The 16,886-nt window shown below is 51.4% G+C and overlaps 1 protein-coding gene across 2 annotated transcripts in view; it reads right to left on the bottom strand.

Annotated features, from left to right (window-relative positions):
- Window positions 1-2,629: 2,629 nt before the first annotated feature.
- Window positions 2,630-16,886, bottom strand: part of UCK2 (uridine-cytidine kinase 2) — a 70,945-nt gene continuing 56,688 nt past the window's right edge. For both annotated transcript variants that reach the window (XM_021698407.2, XM_044916303.1), the window contains exons 4-7: window positions 12,627-12,769; window positions 6,770-6,867; window positions 4,650-4,698; window positions 2,630-3,139 (exon numbers count right to left, since the gene is read on the bottom strand). In XM_021698407.2, the coding sequence (XP_021554082.1) occupies window positions 3,000-3,139; window positions 4,650-4,698; window positions 6,770-6,867; window positions 12,627-12,769 (430 nt within the window). In that variant the 3' untranslated portion in view covers window positions 2,630-2,999. The remainder of the gene's footprint in view (window positions 3,140-4,649; window positions 4,699-6,769; window positions 6,868-12,626; window positions 12,770-16,886) is intronic.

Genomic DNA, 16,886 nt, shown 5'->3' with positions numbered 1-16,886 from the left:
ATGAGAGACCGGCAGTCTGCCCTGGGCACGGAGACAAGTGTCCAGTGCCAAGCCAAGGACAGGCAGGACGGCGGCATCCACATGACCACTGGGCAGCCAAGACCAGAGCAGGTTCTTGGAGGAATGATGGGCTCTGAAGGATGAACTGGAGTCCTTCCCCTACCACCGTCCCCTGGCCTGTTCTTCAGGGATCCCCTTGTCTAACCACTGCCTCTTCGAGGCCCTACCCTATCTACTCCGAAGTTCTAAACACTTGTGAGCTCCTCCTACAGAATCCAATCTCTCTGCCCCTACTGGCCTCAGGTGCCCAAGAAAAAAACCTGGGTCAGCACAAGTTCCATTAGCATGAAGGAGTGTGAGGTCTTCCCATGACACAAAGCTTGGATGCTTGTTCCTTAAACACTTGGTGTATGGGTAATACCTGGTGGGGGGGCGGGGGGAAGCAAGCACCATTGGGCAGCTCTGAAGACCCAGGACTCCCGTGCACACATGATCAACATTACCCCACCCTGCTTGTTGGTACCTACCCCCCTGGACCAGAGAGAGGACCCAGAGGACTCGGGTCATGGTTTCTGGCCTAATTATCCTACTGCTGACTCTCCAGTAGAATCAGAGATCTAATGACTCTCAAAATACCAAGTCCAGATTTGTCGTATAGAAAGCTCAAGTTCAGATAGTTGGCTAAATGCTGAGGGGGCCACGCAGGGGCGGAGCTTCTCATCCCTTCCTTGCCCCACACAGTGTGTCACAGAACCAAGGGAGTTGTCAGTGTTGCCCAGTGAGCTCGGTCCAGTGCCCCAAGCCAAGCCACCAAGAATTGGTGACGGTGTTTACCAGGAGGCAAGGCAGCCTAGAGCCATTTCCCAGCTAGGACTGGGCTACTCAGACACTGGAGGCTTGGTCCCAACACCACAGGTAGATGAGGAAGCAGCTAAGGACGTCAAGGCTCAGAGACGAGAAGACTCCATTTTCCAAGGCAGTGGGACAGACAGCCAAGGCACTAAATGGTTTGGCACCTGGGAGCTTCAAGTAAAGTTGAATGTGCTACCCACCGAAAGGCCAAGGCTCCCTGAGACAGGGGTGGGCTGCCCCTGAGCACAGAGAGGCCCCATCAAGGCCAGAGGCCTTGAGTCCTCAGGATCCTAACCCAGGCCTGCCACCCACCCTTCATCTCAGAACCGTGCAAGGCGTGACAGAAAGAGAATATTAATTCTGAAGCACTCCAGAACGTATTCATCCCGGTGAGTACCGGCCTCAGACGTAGGCACCTCAGGAGCCTTCCCTTGCTCCAACCCCAGCGAGCCCCCTCCAGGGCCTGCAGCTGTCTCTGCAATGTCTCAGGGGTGGCAAAGCTCTGCCGGGGAGGAGGTCTGACTTCTTGAAATGGCCAGAGTGAGAGTCACATTGAGTCCAGAAAGGGGGAATCAAAACTGGATGGCGGTGAGTCTGAGGGACAATTCGGTGTGACTAGAGAGACACGGTGTGTGTCAGATGTACCCGAATGGCTCCAGCAGGCTAGGAAAGCTGGGGTGGGGGGCGGGGGACAGAAGTTCCCCCAAAACATTTCAGGCGGTGGAAAGGCTGCGGGCATGGCCTGCCAAGCACTGAGACCATCAACAGAGAAATGGAAGGCTCTGGCTCGTCTGCAGTTAACAGTGGAGGCTTTAGGACCCAAGCATCATCCCTCCTGGGTCTCACTTGATCCCCCCACTTCCTCCACCCCTCCACCAAGAATCTTCAGGGATCTGTACTCCTCTCAAAGAGGGAGCCCTCAGGAGAGGTGGGAGTCTCTCCCCGGTAACCATGGCCATCCGCTTGGCTGGCATGCTGCTAGCGAGCATTCCTGCTGAAAGGTGTGTGCTGTCCTCGCCCCGTCGCCAGGCCCTGCGTCTCAGTGAGCAGAAACTACCACTCACTCCCCATGCCACCCTGCAAAGGGCTGTCAGCTGTCCTTCTGCCAGCAGAAGTCCTCAACCAAAGCCCAGACTCCAGAGGCCATCATGCATGCTACCCTCTGGGAAAAGGCCCAAGGAGTCTGATTGCAGACTTCCCCGGGAGGCACGGGGAGCCAGCGAAAGTTTCCTCAGACCCCACACCAGGTACCGTTCCACTCTCTCCTTCCCCATCTTACCAGAAGAGAGCCTGTCAAATCCCTGTCAGGGAAGGAGAGAGGGGCAGCTTTGGCTTTTGGAGAGACTGAGACTGAGAAACAGGGGGTCAGGAAGGAGTGGCTGAGCTACCCGGGCAGCCAGAGGTGGGGCATTGGGCAAGAAGAAAACACAGAAGACTTGTTCTCCTCAGTGGGCGTCTTCCCTGAGTTTGATTTTTGAGCTGAGGTCTTGCCTAATTTCAACTCAAAAAAAAAGAAAGAAAGAAAGAAAGAAAGAAAAGAGTATCTCTTGTCGACACATCATTAAGCTCCAGCTCCAAGAATGTGGCATCTGGCAGGGCAGGGGCAATCCAAGGCTCCCAACTCCATAGTCCTCGAGCCACACAGGCCCGAGAATCATGAGCCGGGAACCTCCCTTCTCCTGCCCCCCAACCCCCCACCGCCCCGGAACACAGCGGCCATGGCCCCTCGGTGAGACTCCAGCTCTCGAGTCCCGAACACTCAAGTACAGGCCCTCCTGCACAATACTTAACAGCAAACAGCTTTACAGTATTTGTACATTTACACAAAAATAGATCCTTTTATATATATATATATGTATTTATAACTGGTTACACGTTGGATTCATAATTAGGCATCACCAGTAGTAGTTGGCACAGTTTGTCATTTAAGCTCAGGGTCAAATTCGGTTTCATTTCGCCGCTCCAAAGCACAAAAAACAAAACAAAACAAAAAAAACAAAAAAAAGGAAAAACAAAGGCATGTCATCTCCATGGTGTGTTCTTAAATACAGCAATGTCCTAGGAAAGCACATGTACGGATGAACAGTGCCTCCTGATCCCTCCTCCTGTCTCCTGAAGATAGGGGCCAGGCCTGAAGGAGAGAGGGGTCAATGGGGCCGGCTGCTGGACTCGGACGACTGCCTCTTGCGTGAAGGGATGTAGCCGTTGAGATAGCCATTGGTCTGCCGTTTGGAGAGCCCTCCGTTCAGGATGTCCTGAATGTGCTGCACAATGAGGTTGATGGCCACTGTGAGGCAAAGAGTGGCCGCGTCAGGGACAGTGCGGGGAGGAGACAAGCCTTCTACCAGGGAACCCACCAGCTCCCCGTCCCAAGTAGCCTGATCCCCACAGAAGGCTCTTTCCTCTAAAGGAAATGTAATATGGGACTCTCTGTTCCTAGCATTAGAAATAAATGATACATCTCAAGCAAGTGATTGATGTTAACATCACCAGACACAGAATAAACATCAAGTGCGCCCTGAGATGCTGCGAAGAACATGCAACACATCTCTCCTATGGTATTCTCCCCAGCTTGTATAAACTGAATCCAATCATGAGGAAACAAAGATGAATCCAAATTGAGGGCCATTTTACAAAACAACGGGCCTGTACTCAAATCTGTCAAAGGAGACTATCAATCTTCACCTCCCTGAATGGCATGGCTGTTCCATGGCTATGAATGAAAATGCCCTTCTCTTTAAGAAATACACAGTGAGGGGTGCCTGGGGGGCTCAGTTGGTTGGGCATCCGACTCTTGGTTTCGGCTCAGGTCATGATCCTGGGCTCATGAGGTCGAGGCCCTTGTCGGCCTCCACACTCAGTGGGGAGTCTTTCTGAAATTTTCTCTCTTCTTCTCCCTCTGCCCTTCCCCCTTTCTCTCTCTCTCTAAAATAAATTAATTAAATCTTAAAAAAAAAAAAAGAAAGAAATACACAGTGAAATATTCATCGCTATGATGGGCTCTCAAATGGCTCAGAAAAAAAAAAAAAAATTAACTGTTTAAATGCAGGAAAGTTAAAATTAATTAAAAAAGAGAATGAGGGGCTCCTGGGTGGCTCAGTCGTTAAGCGTCTGCCTTCGGCTCAGGTCACAGTCCCAGGGTCCTGGGATCGAGCCCCGCATCAGGCTCCCTGCTCAGCGGGAAGCCTGCTTCTCCCTCTCCCACTCCCCCTGCTTGTGTTCCCTCTCTCGCTGTGTCTCTGTCAAATAAATAAATAAAATCTTTTAAAAATAAATAAATAAATAAATAAATAAGAGAATGAGAAGATAGGGACTTCTCACAGATTATGCCCCAGCCTGCCTCAGTCCAGAGGTACCCCTACTTCTCAGACAAGCCAAAACCAATAAATAAATAAATGCAAACAACTCCCTTTTGGAAAGGCTACCTTGATGGCAGGCCATTCTAAATTAAGAAGAAAATGTGCTTTTGCTAAAAGGTGGCCTTGGATGCAAGGCCCCAAAGTGTCATCGCTGGGAGGGACAGCAGAGGAGAGTCTCCAGCCCTCTGCTTTCTGCTAGAGAAGCACGAATTCCTGTTTTGTCACCAGGTCCATACACACGTATGCACAGGGGCCTGTTCCCAAGGCCAAACGTGTAGGCAAAAATTCCTTTCTGGATCCCAATAGAAGAGCAGTGGTTCAGCCACATCCATGGAGCCTTGCTTGGTCACCATATCCTGTCCCAAAGTAGGACTGACATAGGGTAGAAGTTATGCCCCAGGGGATAACCCTCCACCCCCCGACCTGACCAGGACTCACCTAGATTATCTGCACCTCTAGGAATGATCACATCAGCGTATTTCTTTGTCTGTGGAGAAAGATATTCACAATGCATTAAAGAGGAGTTCCAGAGAAACTGGCCCAAGCCCCTCTTGAGGGGCCATGAGCGAAGGGTCAGCCTCTCTACCACTGACCCCAGAGGGTGGCAGCTTGAGGCTACGAACATAGTATTTTTTATCCCCTTTATCTCAATTACAATATATCAGCTCTCTTGATTTCTCATTATTAATGGTTTAATACTGTTTAAGCTTATGACCTGTACAGAGAACGTGGTCTTTGAAACCAAACTTGTAACTGCCTCCTCCCTATCAAGAAAGATATGAATTAGAAAAACCCAAATCAAAAAGGGAAGTGGTTCACCTTGGACTTCTACACACAGTCTGAAAGGTGACACCATTGATCCTAACGCAAGGGTAAACCCAAGAAAAATAATTCCCCCCATGACCATTTTCATTGGCTCTGTTATCACACTTAAAACAAAGTAAAGCCACAACTAGATACATTCCCTTTTTTGTTTTCTTATTTTACTGGGATTTTGTGGACCACTTTACAAATAAGTGTGTTCTGGTGTATGACCCAAGTTTAGGATAAGACCACAAAAATGCCTTCAGCGCGTGGGCATCTTCTGTACTAGAACCGTTCAAATGGAAAACTGTGTCAGGCCCAAACCCAACCTGAACTAGGCAGACAATTTATCAGATCCAAGCACCTGGCTTTCCCTGAGCAAAGAGTGGCTGGACAGTGGGAACAAGCAGAAACCACCCAGAAAACGTGCAGAATTTTAAGCTCCATTACAACTAAGTGAAACAGCAGAAAATTGGCAGTTAACTCTAATTTATGTCCAATAAGTTTACCTTGCTCTATTATTAAGGTAAAAAGAGCAGGAGAAGTCCTCAGAGAGATAGATGGACAGATAGAATTTCCCGGCTTCTCCACTCCCTCTGCCCTCTGCCCAGAAACCTAATCCTGTGACCCAATCCTCTCCAGGGGAATGACTAGGGCATCAGCGTTACTCAGACTGACTCAGAAAGTCCACCTGTCCCCAATCTGAAACAAAAGTATAGTCTGGTTTGATGCAAAACCTTCTAACAGACTTGAAGGAACAGATAGTTTGAGATCATACTTTTCCAGGAGAAAGACAAGTTCATTACTACGAGAAACAGAGAAATTCCCACACTCAGCCTCACTCTACTCTCGATGCCCTCAGATTCCAATCTCCCAAAAGAGATTACCCAAGATCAGGCTAAGCCCCAATGTCTCCCCACTCTCACAGCTTAATTATAAATCATTAGGGAGTTAGACCATGGTGAGGCCAACCCGGTGCAGACACGACACAGGGGCAGGCGTCTCAAACAACATCGTCTCCTACGTCTTCCTCTACCACCACCCCCCACCCCCCCCACCACTCTGCATCTCTTATCCCTGGTGGCCCTCCCTCAACACTCACCTGTCTGTCCCCATGAAACCGAGTGTGTTTCTTGTGCCAAGGGCTGATTCACTAAACGCTGAAAATTCCCCATATCCCCAACCTTCCTTCTCTGAAAGCCACCTCCCCAGAGAGTTCCCAGCTGCCATAGGAGGACTGATGAGCCTGAGCCAGGGCAGAAGTATGGAAGCTTATTCCAGCATGGCAGGATACTTCCCATAGGGGAACGTATCCAGGGGCCAAAGACAAGCTCAAAGGGGCGGGGAGGCTCAATGCAGTGGCAGAAGAGATTCAGAAGGAAATACCCTATTGCTGAGCCCTCCCTGCACCAATATGCAACCATCACAGACCTTTTGAAGATCCAAATGGCCAAGTCTATGCTTAGGTATGGCACACCCTCACACCCTGAGCCCACCAAGCAAGGACTGCAGAACTTGCTGGAGTCAGACAGCAGGACCCTGAAGGACCATTCTGATGAAGATGGTGGCCTACAGCTCCCAGAGAACACAAAGCCTCAAAGGTTGCCCTTTCTTGGGACTGGAGGGAAGACAGAGGATCATTCAGAGAGGAATGAAATTCAGGCTGGGGGCTCCATCAACTTACATACCTTTATGTGTACGATTCAGTTTTAAATTCTAAATTCAACAAAAAACAAACCAAGAACACAACTCACTGGCAAGCAGAATTCCTCAAAGGCAGGCTTGACGAACGTAATGTACTGAGATAAAATCTGCTCAAGGTCCCTCCCTCTTTCGCTGATGTCCCTTAATACTATAAGAAAAGGAAAAACAAGAATCAAGAAAATGGTGCATGAGCCAACACATGTCCACCCTTCGTGAGGCAGACCAGGCTCACATGGACTCCACAATTACTCTGGATGATTCACAAGCCGGATTCCTGAGAGACTTGACCAAGAGCAGGTCAGCAGCAGCTTCAAGAAAAACAAGTTACATTTTTATTGCTATAGTCAAATTTGGCTATGACATAAGGATCTCTGAAGCAAAAGGCTGTCCAGCCTCAGCCAACAGTCTTCTGGTTTCAAGCAGCATTTGACCCAAATAAATCTGCAGTGTGAACAACATAAAAAGCAGGACAGTCCTGCGGAGCTCGTAACAGGGAGTAGACGGGGCCCAGAGAGGTGGTGGGGCTCCCTGGCAAAGGAGCCCCTTGCTCACCTGGACGCTGTCCCCTTGCACTTACTTACCTGTGTGCAGTCCACTGACCTATTGCTGATGTGCCACCTTATCATGCCTGGCTCCCCCCACATTCCAGCCCCTACAGGGGTGGAGGGCAGGCAGAGAGTCCAGCTGTGGTCAGCCATTCCTGCTAACCTCAGGCAGGGAGGCTTGCCAAACAGAAAACTACTTAGTGAAAGACGGCCATACCATGGTTTTGGAAATGGTGGGCTGGAGGTGTAAAGCCACCCAGATTGATCCACACTCACCATCTTCTACCTTCTTGTCTGGGACAGTGTCATTTAGGGACTTTCATCCAACACCTTTATTATTTTAACAGAGTCTTTTGTCAAACAAACAAACAAACAAACAAACAGAAAAGGGTCCAACCATCTAAGGGATTGGAATCCTGGCTCTGCCACTCGGCACTAACATCCCTGAGCCTCAGTTTCCCCCCGAACTCGGTAGTGAGAGTTTGGAAGGAGATTCGCTCCAAACAGGTGTTGTAAATCTTAGTACCACGGCTGCTCAGTCTTCCAGCCCCACCTTGAAAGGGTACCCTGTCCATCAACGATCATTCGTGAAGGCCTCTTGGCTCCTCTCGACCACTGCTCAGGTTAGACTGAGCGAGGGATGCACCTCACCGCAAATGAACTAGGGGACACTTGTGAGTGAATTTCTGGACAGCCACGTCTCTAGATAATTCCGTGCGTCCGCACACACGCACGCACGCACGCACGCACGCACGCAGGGGCCGCGGGTAGGATTCGGGCTGGTGTGCACTCTGTGAGGATCAGATGACTAGAAGACCACATTCCAGAGCGTGAGGTGCTGCTGCTAGACCTCCTGACTCCTCCGCCAGCCCCTCCATTTACAAGGAGCCTTCTCCGCATGAACCCTGGCCTTTAATGCGCTGTCAGGACTTGCCTCACAGCCCCTCCCGGCCCCGGGGCTGAGAGACGTGCCTCGCCCAGCCGGGGAAACGGTGTTCTCGGGCATTCAGGCGCCGGGGGCCAGGGAGATGGGGCCAAGGAGGCCGCCGACGAGCCGCCACGTGGCTCACCCCCACAGGCCTCGGGAGCCCTGGCACGCCAGCTAGTGGGCTCCCCTGGGCCAGAACACACAGCCAGCGTGGCCTCCAATTTCTTCACGTCCCCAGATAAAGTACAAAGAAAAAAGGAAGCCAGGGCAAAGGGTATCAGAGCTGGGGGAAAAAACAAACACACGCCCGCACTCAGGCAGCTTTACTTAAAAGCCCTGCAAAAGCCTGATGTGCTTGTTTCACAAGACATGCTTTTCACGCTCTCCCGCTGCCCTGGGACCCAGCCTGCAGCCCCCTTATCACCTGTCAGCTCCTCCCGACAGCTCCCCCTGCCAGGCCACTGCATGAGGAAGGTGCCGGGGGAAGAGTGTGGGGAGCAGGAGAGTCACACTGAGGCTGCTCCAGGGCCCAGAGCTACCCCTTGGCCCGCCATCGGGAGCAATGCAGGCAAAAGTGACCTGGGTTGGAATCCTGACCCCACTCTTACCTCTGTGACCTTAGGTTACTCGACCTCTGTGACTCTCATTTTCCTTAACTGTAAAATAGAGACATGATACACAGAGACTTTCTCATCAAGCCGTTACTCCTCAGAATACAAGAGGATGGACATGAAACTCTTCAGCGCTGTGGCTGGCACATAGTATGCGTTCAATAAACCTGAGTTTCTGCCACGGATTATGATGGTAACAGAATCTGGGAAGCTTCAGGAGAGGGATGGCTCCCTGACAGAGCAGACCCCTGGAAGGGCAGCATCTGTGAGCTCAGGCGAGCACAGGGGAGCAGAGCACACCGAGAGCGGGGTCCCGCAGAACAACAGGGAGTGGGGGGTGCAGTACGGGAGGGACAGCAGGGCACAGACACGTGGGAAGACACAGTGGGGAGGGCGAAACAGGGAAGACAGGGAGGAGCCATCCTACAGTTTCTACCCTGGAAAAGGAAACAGGAAACGGGTGAGAATGTTGCCCAAACACTGGGAATGTGCAAAATCAAAAGGCATCGCCCACCTCTGCTCCCCGAGAGCCTTCCACTGAGTTATCACCTCAAACAGCCCGAGACCCCTCCTCAAGCCAAGGGCAACACAAGGCCAGCCCATTCACTGCACCGAAGTGCCCTGCTCCTCAGGCGAAGTTAGGAAACAGGGCCAAGCCAAGGACTGAGTCACCACAAGGTCTTGGCACAAACCGGAAACTCCAGGGACTCAAAACCGGCTCACTGATCATCACTCTGACCCAGCACATTTGCTTGGAAAGGAAAGGCCCTTTCAGAAGAGGGGGGAAAGGGCAGGAAACTACCCGTCTGCCTACCTTCCCTGCTTGGCTCTCACGGCCGCCCTTCCAAAGCCACCAGGGCTCCTCTAGTCAGCCAAAGCCAAGAACGAAATTTAAAAGGACCCAGAATAAATATAATTCCTCAATGGTTCAGCTGATTCACTTTAAAAATTAGTTGAGGAAATGTGTTACTCTAGTAACAGAACAGACTATCTCAAGGTCCACTGCAGCCCTGAAGCTATGGGAACTGGACACAGAGAATTATAGCAGTATAGAGAGTAGGTGTCAGCCCTCCTTGGTCCCCTGTCTCAGTTCTTCCCCGTCCCCGAATTCAAGGGTGGCTTAAGAGTAAATAACACACATGGAGGGGAGGTGAAAGCTGGGAGAAACCAAAACCCCCAAAGTATGAGGGGTTCCCGTGATGGAGGTAAGTGTTTCCAAGGCTGCATGGCTCAAAGGCAAATCCCCCGTCCCACATGATGGTCAACTCTGACCGCGAGGGTCACAAGCCCAGGAAGTGTGACAGTGGAACGGTAAAACCATGGCACTAACTCAAGTCTCCAGGACTGTTCTGAGGCCCAGCAGCTGCTCCTGACTAACCCACCCTCCCATCCCACAAAGCACATGCCAGGCATGTTTTCTGTGCTACTTGGACAGAGAACTGAACTTGCAGAAGCTGCATGTGGAACGTCCCAAGAGTCCACCAGAAAGTGACTCGCCAGCAGGTGACAGGAGAAGACAGAGGTCTGAGAGGGAAAGCGGCCAGAGAAACCCCACAGAAAGCCACCGTCACCTCCTGTCTCCCCCTCGCCCCCGTTTCGCACAATGATCCAAGTATAAGAGAGCAAGGGAGAATTTTCCACGTCATCGGTGCCATGATGATCTGTTTGAATCAGAGGCCAAGATCGTCTGATTTCCAAGGACTCTGAATTCTGTACTTCTCAAACTTGGTTCTATTTTCCTGGGCCACGGCTCGCATGCGCTCCTCCCTCAAGCATAACTGCACCCCCCGGGGCTTCAGTACCATGTGCTGACCGAACAATGGGATCAGGCCGGTGTCCCAGCTCCTGAGGATGCAATGACGACTCAGGGGCTCTGACCAGTCCTGATGGAAAACTCAGGCAGAACATCTACCATCTGAGGCAAAGCAGACTCCTGATCTAACACACCAGCTAATGCACCGCCAGGCATTTAACCTGCATTACAGCTCACCCTCACAACCCAGGGGTACTGATCAATATGTAATCAACCAACTCGAGTATCCCTATTTATGAGGTACAAAGAGGTAACAACATAACCTGCCCAAGGTCACACATCTACTAAATGGTGAAATCAGGATTTAAGTCCAGTTCATCTGACTCCAATTTCTCCCCAGGTGCATCATGCTGCCTCCCTGATTTAACAGACTAATGGGGACATCGAGTAGATCAACCACGGCAGGACCTGGGTCTGGGGACTAAGGTGATAAGCCAGGCCCTGGGGCAGATGCATGAGGGACTATCAGCCTCCGGCCTTGATTATCTATTAAAAAAGACCATGCAACTCTTTCCTGGCCAAAGTCATGACCCTAAAAATAGTCCTGTTTCTTTCATCTTACCCATAAAAAAACCCAAGCCTGGGAGGTCACACGAGTCCCAAGAGCCACCAAAGTCACAAAGCTAGCTGGAGGCTTTGGGACTAGAATATGGGCCTCCCACCCTCCTTTCTTCCATCGAGGAGTTCTACCCCCCCACACCCCACCTGGGATTAGAGTGTAACAACAATTCACTTAATAGCATGCAGACACTACTCCTTGGGAGGACAAAACCCAGGGACTCATTTCTCTATATTCCGCTGGTTCCATTTATAGTTCTTGCAAAGAGAGGACGTTTAAGTGGATAAACCACAAATCTGTTTCATGAACCGAGAAGAGAAAACGTCACAGAATTTGAGGTCAGAAGGCTCTGGGCTGGAACTTATAAAATTCCAATCTGCCCACGATTTGCTCTGTGACTAGGAGTCACTCCCGGGGTCTCGTTCCTCTTCCACACAACGGGGACTTGAAGCCTTGATCACTTTCCTCACCTTCTGTTGCTCTTTTCCTCACCCCCACCCCCACCCCCACGGCCTCCACAGGGGCGGGCGGGGGGGGGGGAGCTGTCATTTTCTGACTCTGCTGGTACCTTTCTCATCCCTGCCACCTCCTACAGCAGCCCTACCTGCAGTCTTCACTTCTACTCCCTCCATCAGAGTCATCTCCCAACAGAGAGCCGAGGCCCTTTTGCTTGCCCTGCTCAAAACCCCTCGGTAGCTCACCTTCGTGGACCAGGGACCAAATGGGAAGCCACGTCCCCGTAATCTGCCTCAAGCAATTTCCAGCATCTCTTCGGACAGCCCTCTAGGAACTCCAGCCACCTGCTTCCCGGAACAAGCCCCGTGTGTCTGTATCTGCACCGTGTAATTTCATGGGTTGTCTATGTCATCACCCTACCCCATCCCCCGTGAAGCCTCCTGATCTCCGCGGCGGGGAGCAAGGGTTCCACTCCATCCCTGCAGGGCTGAATTCACGGGCTCTGCTCCCCAGCGAAGGGCAGCTGTCCCTCAGGACACCAGGCATGGGGACCTGCACAGGCACACCCTCAGTAAGGCCTGCAGAGGGAATGACCGAGCGACTTTGCTCCGCAGCTGGCTGAACAGAGTCACCAAACCTCCACAGAGCTTTCTGGAAAATAAAGGGCTAGAGAAGTGGGCTGGTGGGATAAGCTGCCCAGTGCTGCAGTCACTAGGATTCCTACCCCCCAGACATCCTAGTTAGTTCCTGTCTTGATTACGATGCCTGTGGGAAAACCATAAAGAACTGGGCATTTAATCAAACTTTTCTCCAGCAAAATCACAATGTAAACTTCTGATTTCATCTCGTGACCTCACAGGCCTTTCATTACCCAACACAGTGACTAACCCCTTCTCAGATGTCACCAAGTGTTTGAGAAGCAGGACATCCTGGGGCTGAACTCACTCAGCTGGACTGGGCCACCAACAGGGCCACTGGAGGCTTTTAGAACGCACCTCTGCGGGAGAGCCGGGTGTCCGCATCTGTGTCCACGAAAAGCTTCATCTGGAAAAGGTCTCGCACCTCCTGGGAGTAGAAGGCCAGGATCCCTTCAAAGAGCACCACATCCGCGGGGTAGACAGTAACCGTCTCCTCCTTCCTGCAAAGCACAGAGCAGATGATGAGCCGAACCAGGCAGGGTGAGCAAAGGGAGGAGGATAGCAGTGTCTGTCTGAGAGTCTGGGGTCCCCTCCCTGTAGACCTACAGCAGGACCGGAAGGGGGAGCTAACGCAGCCTTGCAGGGCCCTCAGACCACCACTGAAGACCAACCAAAGGGCCATCACGACCGGGGCAAAGGTCTCTGACCAGCTCTTCTGAGCTCTCACCATAAAAAGAGAAGGCAGTCATCCCTCTCCTTGGGATAAGAAAAAAACAAACATGCTGTTGAACACACAATGGAGACAGACAGAAGCAGATGTGATTTCTTCTTCTCTCTGGGGGCGTCTCCAGGAATGCTCTCAGGCCCGGCATTTATGGAAGCTAACACTGAACTTTCACAAACAGAAACTCACAGTCTTCTCCCAACAGCCCCACGCCCTCCCCTTGTCCGGAGGCAACTGAAGGAGGCAGGAAGGGATGGGAGAGGAGGAGGCAGAAAAAGGAAGTTGCGGAGAAGGAGAGAGAGGAGAGGAAGCATCTACAGGGAAGGAAAGCGTCCCGAGGTCCATCTGGTCTGGCTCGGGCATGAGCAGCACTGTGACTGTGGGTCCGGGCCTGGAGGCCCTCCTCCTCCTCCTCAGTGAGGCAGGGGTGCGCGCTACCTCCCCATCTGCCCCACAGGGTTGCCATCTGCTTCTGTCCTAACCATCCTCTACTGCCTCTTGCTCAAGTCACTGAAAGGAAGGTAACAGTTTCCACTGCAAGGTTTACTACTTAGGCGGACATTGAGGAATAAAACCAAATAAAACATTTAAGACAATGGGTTTATCTGTGCAAACACAGGGACCCCAGCAGCTGCCCATGCAAGAGGATGCACTGAACTTCCCTCCCATAAACACTCTTTGATTCCTTATTAGCTCAGACCCTCGGGTTCCTGTCTAAGTTCTAAGGCGGCAACAACTACCAAAGTGGCAGAACATGAGGCATAAAAGACAACAGAAGAGGACCGGGTGAGTATGAGGAGGAGACTCTCTAGGCCAGTGATGGAACTCTGGATGCACACAGAACCATCTGGGGAGCTTCAGAACAAATATGTATGCCTGGGGGCATCTGGGTGGCTCAGTTGGTTCAGACTTGGTTTTGGCTCAGGTCTTATCTCAGGGTCGTGAGACTGAGCCTCTGCGCTGAGCATGGAGTCTGCTTAAGATTCTCCCTCTCCCTCTGCACCCCCTCCCCACCACACATGGGCGCGCATGCTCTCTCTCTCAAATAAATAAAATCTTAAAAAAAAAAAAATGTATGCCTGGGGCACCTCGGTCAGTTAAGCATCTGCCTTTGGCCCAGGTCATGATCTCAGGGTTCTGGGATCGAGTCCCGCATCAGGCTCCCTGCTCAGCGGGGAGCCTGCTTCTCCCTCTCCCTCTGTTGCTCCCCCTGCTTGTGTGCTGTCAAATAAATAAAATCTTTAAAAGAAAAAAAAATGTATAGTTGGGCCCTACCCCTCAGGGCTCTGATTTCATTTGCCTGGGGTAGAGTCAGAGCCCTGGTATTTTAGAAAACCACCCCAGGTGTTTCTAACATGCGGCCAGGGGTGAGGAGCACCAGTCTGGAGGAATGTCAGCTACCAGAAAACAGGGTGCCCACTGTGGTTTAGGATAAAGAACCCAACTGGACAGAGCTGAGAAGGGAAATGGGCTAGAAAAAAGGATCAGTGAGTGAGTAAAACAATGAGCCGCTGTAGGCAACTGCCCTACAGGAAGGAGGGTGGAAAAGTCTCTGCTGGGAAACAGAGACTGTTTCCATTTGTGTGGGGTAAGGGAAACTCCCAGGGCTCCGTCTGGGAAACACTCTACCGGAGAGCACCTTGTCCATGCTAGGTGTACGTGTGCTCACACCACGATCAGGACGCCTAGCTGGTAAGCACGAACAAGGAACAGGTAGGTGGTTTTCCAACTCAACAAACATGCTCTTCAATCCTGGGAAAGCAAGGAGAACGCTGTCCGTGCTGTTGTAGGTGCCCCAAGAAGCTGGGATCGACCCCTTCCCAAGTGTGCATGTACACCTAGGGAGGAGAACCCTTCAAAACAGCCCAGAGCTAAAAACAACATCGATTGAGCAACTACCAGCCCAGAACACGAGAGGAGCCACACTTGGTGCAATATTCCGTGGAGAAGTTCAGAGTCTGGCTGGGAAGTCCACATAAGATACCGAGATGATTAGAGCATTTGAGATAACCTGAATCCAAGCTTCTCGTTTGGCTTATCAGGAGGGGCAAGGCCAGAGAAGGGTATTTAACAGCAAACAAGAGTCTTCTCTTAGTCCAACATCTGTTTGTACGTCACCGTGAAAGGCCCGTGGATGGGTTGGCAGCAGTAAACTCTAACAGCTGGGTCCCTAACGAGTGGCCCTTGAGAGTTGAGGGACTGCTGTGGCCAAAAGTGGTCAGGCAGAGTTTCACAAGAGATGGGCTGTGGGCCACTAAAGAATAAGGCTATAAAATATATGGTTTGGGAAGGAATTTGGGGGGGGGGGGTGAATCACATCTGGATGGGGAATTCTGCTGGGGTTTCGTGGTTAATCCATGAACCTCATGCTGCACACGCTACCCCTCCCCCACCTCCTCCATCTGGTCAGGTCCTGCCTCCTGCCAACCACCAGGATTTCCACCGCCTGACCTCAGGCCCTCAGGAGTCTCTCGCCTGGGCTACGACTCCAAGGGCTTCATAAACAGCATTGTGGATCCTCTCTTCCTGCCACCAGAATGATCTGCTCCCACGTAACAGCCGTCTGTGACTCCCTACTGCCAACATGTTCGCGCTCTGGCCCTGGCGTCCCCAGCCTCTCCTCTCTGGGGCCTGCCTGCCTCCTAGCCACTCTTCCTGCACACTCACCCCCATTCCGCCACTCCTAACCAGCTGCGATTCCCCACCAAGCTTGTCCCTGAAATGCTTCCCTACCCGTTACCTTGAAAATCCCCTCCCCCAACGACTTCTTAGGCTTTCCAACATACAGCTTAAAGATCACCTCCTTTATACAACCTGCTCTAAATACTCCAGCCCTTCCTCCCTCCTTCACACTCCTCCATAGGCCCTTACATTAGTTGTCAGCTGCATTTTAATTCTGAGGTAGTGCCCGGCCCTGGACCTGAGAGCTGGTGGGCTCCCTTGTGTCTCTTGTGGACAAGACATCATCACCACTCCCTGCTAAGGCTAGAAACTACAATTCCCAGAATCCTTTTCCCTCTGGGGTCCCAGGGTGCTTTGCCAATGGGAAATGTAGACGATGAAACAAAACGCATCTAACTTTTAAGAGACCTTAATAGCCACACAAGGCAACTTTGCAGCTACTCCACAAGTCGCCCCCTCCCTTGGAAGCTAGGGCTCAGATGTGGCAGCTTCTTGGACTCGCCATGGACCCTGGACCCTTAGACTATAGCCTCCCGGATCTTAGCTCTCCCAGCACCCCCAGCCCCCAACACGCTTTTTTTTTTTTAAGATTTTATTTATTTATTCATGAGAGACAGAGAGAGAGAGAGGCAGAGGGAGAAGCAGGCTCCCAAGGAGCAGGGAGCCCGATGCGGGGCTCGATCCCAGGACCCTGGGATCATGACCTGAGCCGAAGGCAGACGCTTATCCATCTGAGCCACCCAGGCGCCCCACCCAACAGTCTTAGAAGCTCCAATTCCTGTACTAAACCCCTTTATTCCTGCACGGTCTGTGGTGTTTTGAGGCTGGAGGTGCATCTTGTTCTTTGAGTTTTTGGCACAGTAGCATCTGGTCCATAGTAGGACACGCTTCAGAAGATACTGGTGAGGGATGAAGGCGAGGCGCTAAGCAGCCTGGCTTTCCAGCACAATGTGTTCACTCTCTTCCTCCTCCAACCAATCTCTGCCACACCCTCAAGTTCTGGGAAAGGCACAGAACATGTGAGGAATCCCACATCAAAGGCTGGCTGAGATGTGTACTCAAGGAACACACATGGAGATTAAGATGGGCTTTTAATTATAGAGGCATTTGGTAGTAAAAGATGCATGAAATCTAATTTCCCATTTAAAAAAAAAAATTCCACTCGATAGAATGAAAGAAAGGGAGGGAAGAATGAAAGCAGCTGGGAGAAA

This window comes from Neomonachus schauinslandi, chromosome 6 (assembly GCF_002201575.2).
Source record: "Neomonachus schauinslandi chromosome 6, ASM220157v2, whole genome shotgun sequence".
Classification (NCBI taxonomy): domain Eukaryota; kingdom Metazoa; phylum Chordata; class Mammalia; order Carnivora; family Phocidae; genus Neomonachus; species Neomonachus schauinslandi.
This window is presented reverse-complemented; position numbering and strand designations above follow the sequence as displayed.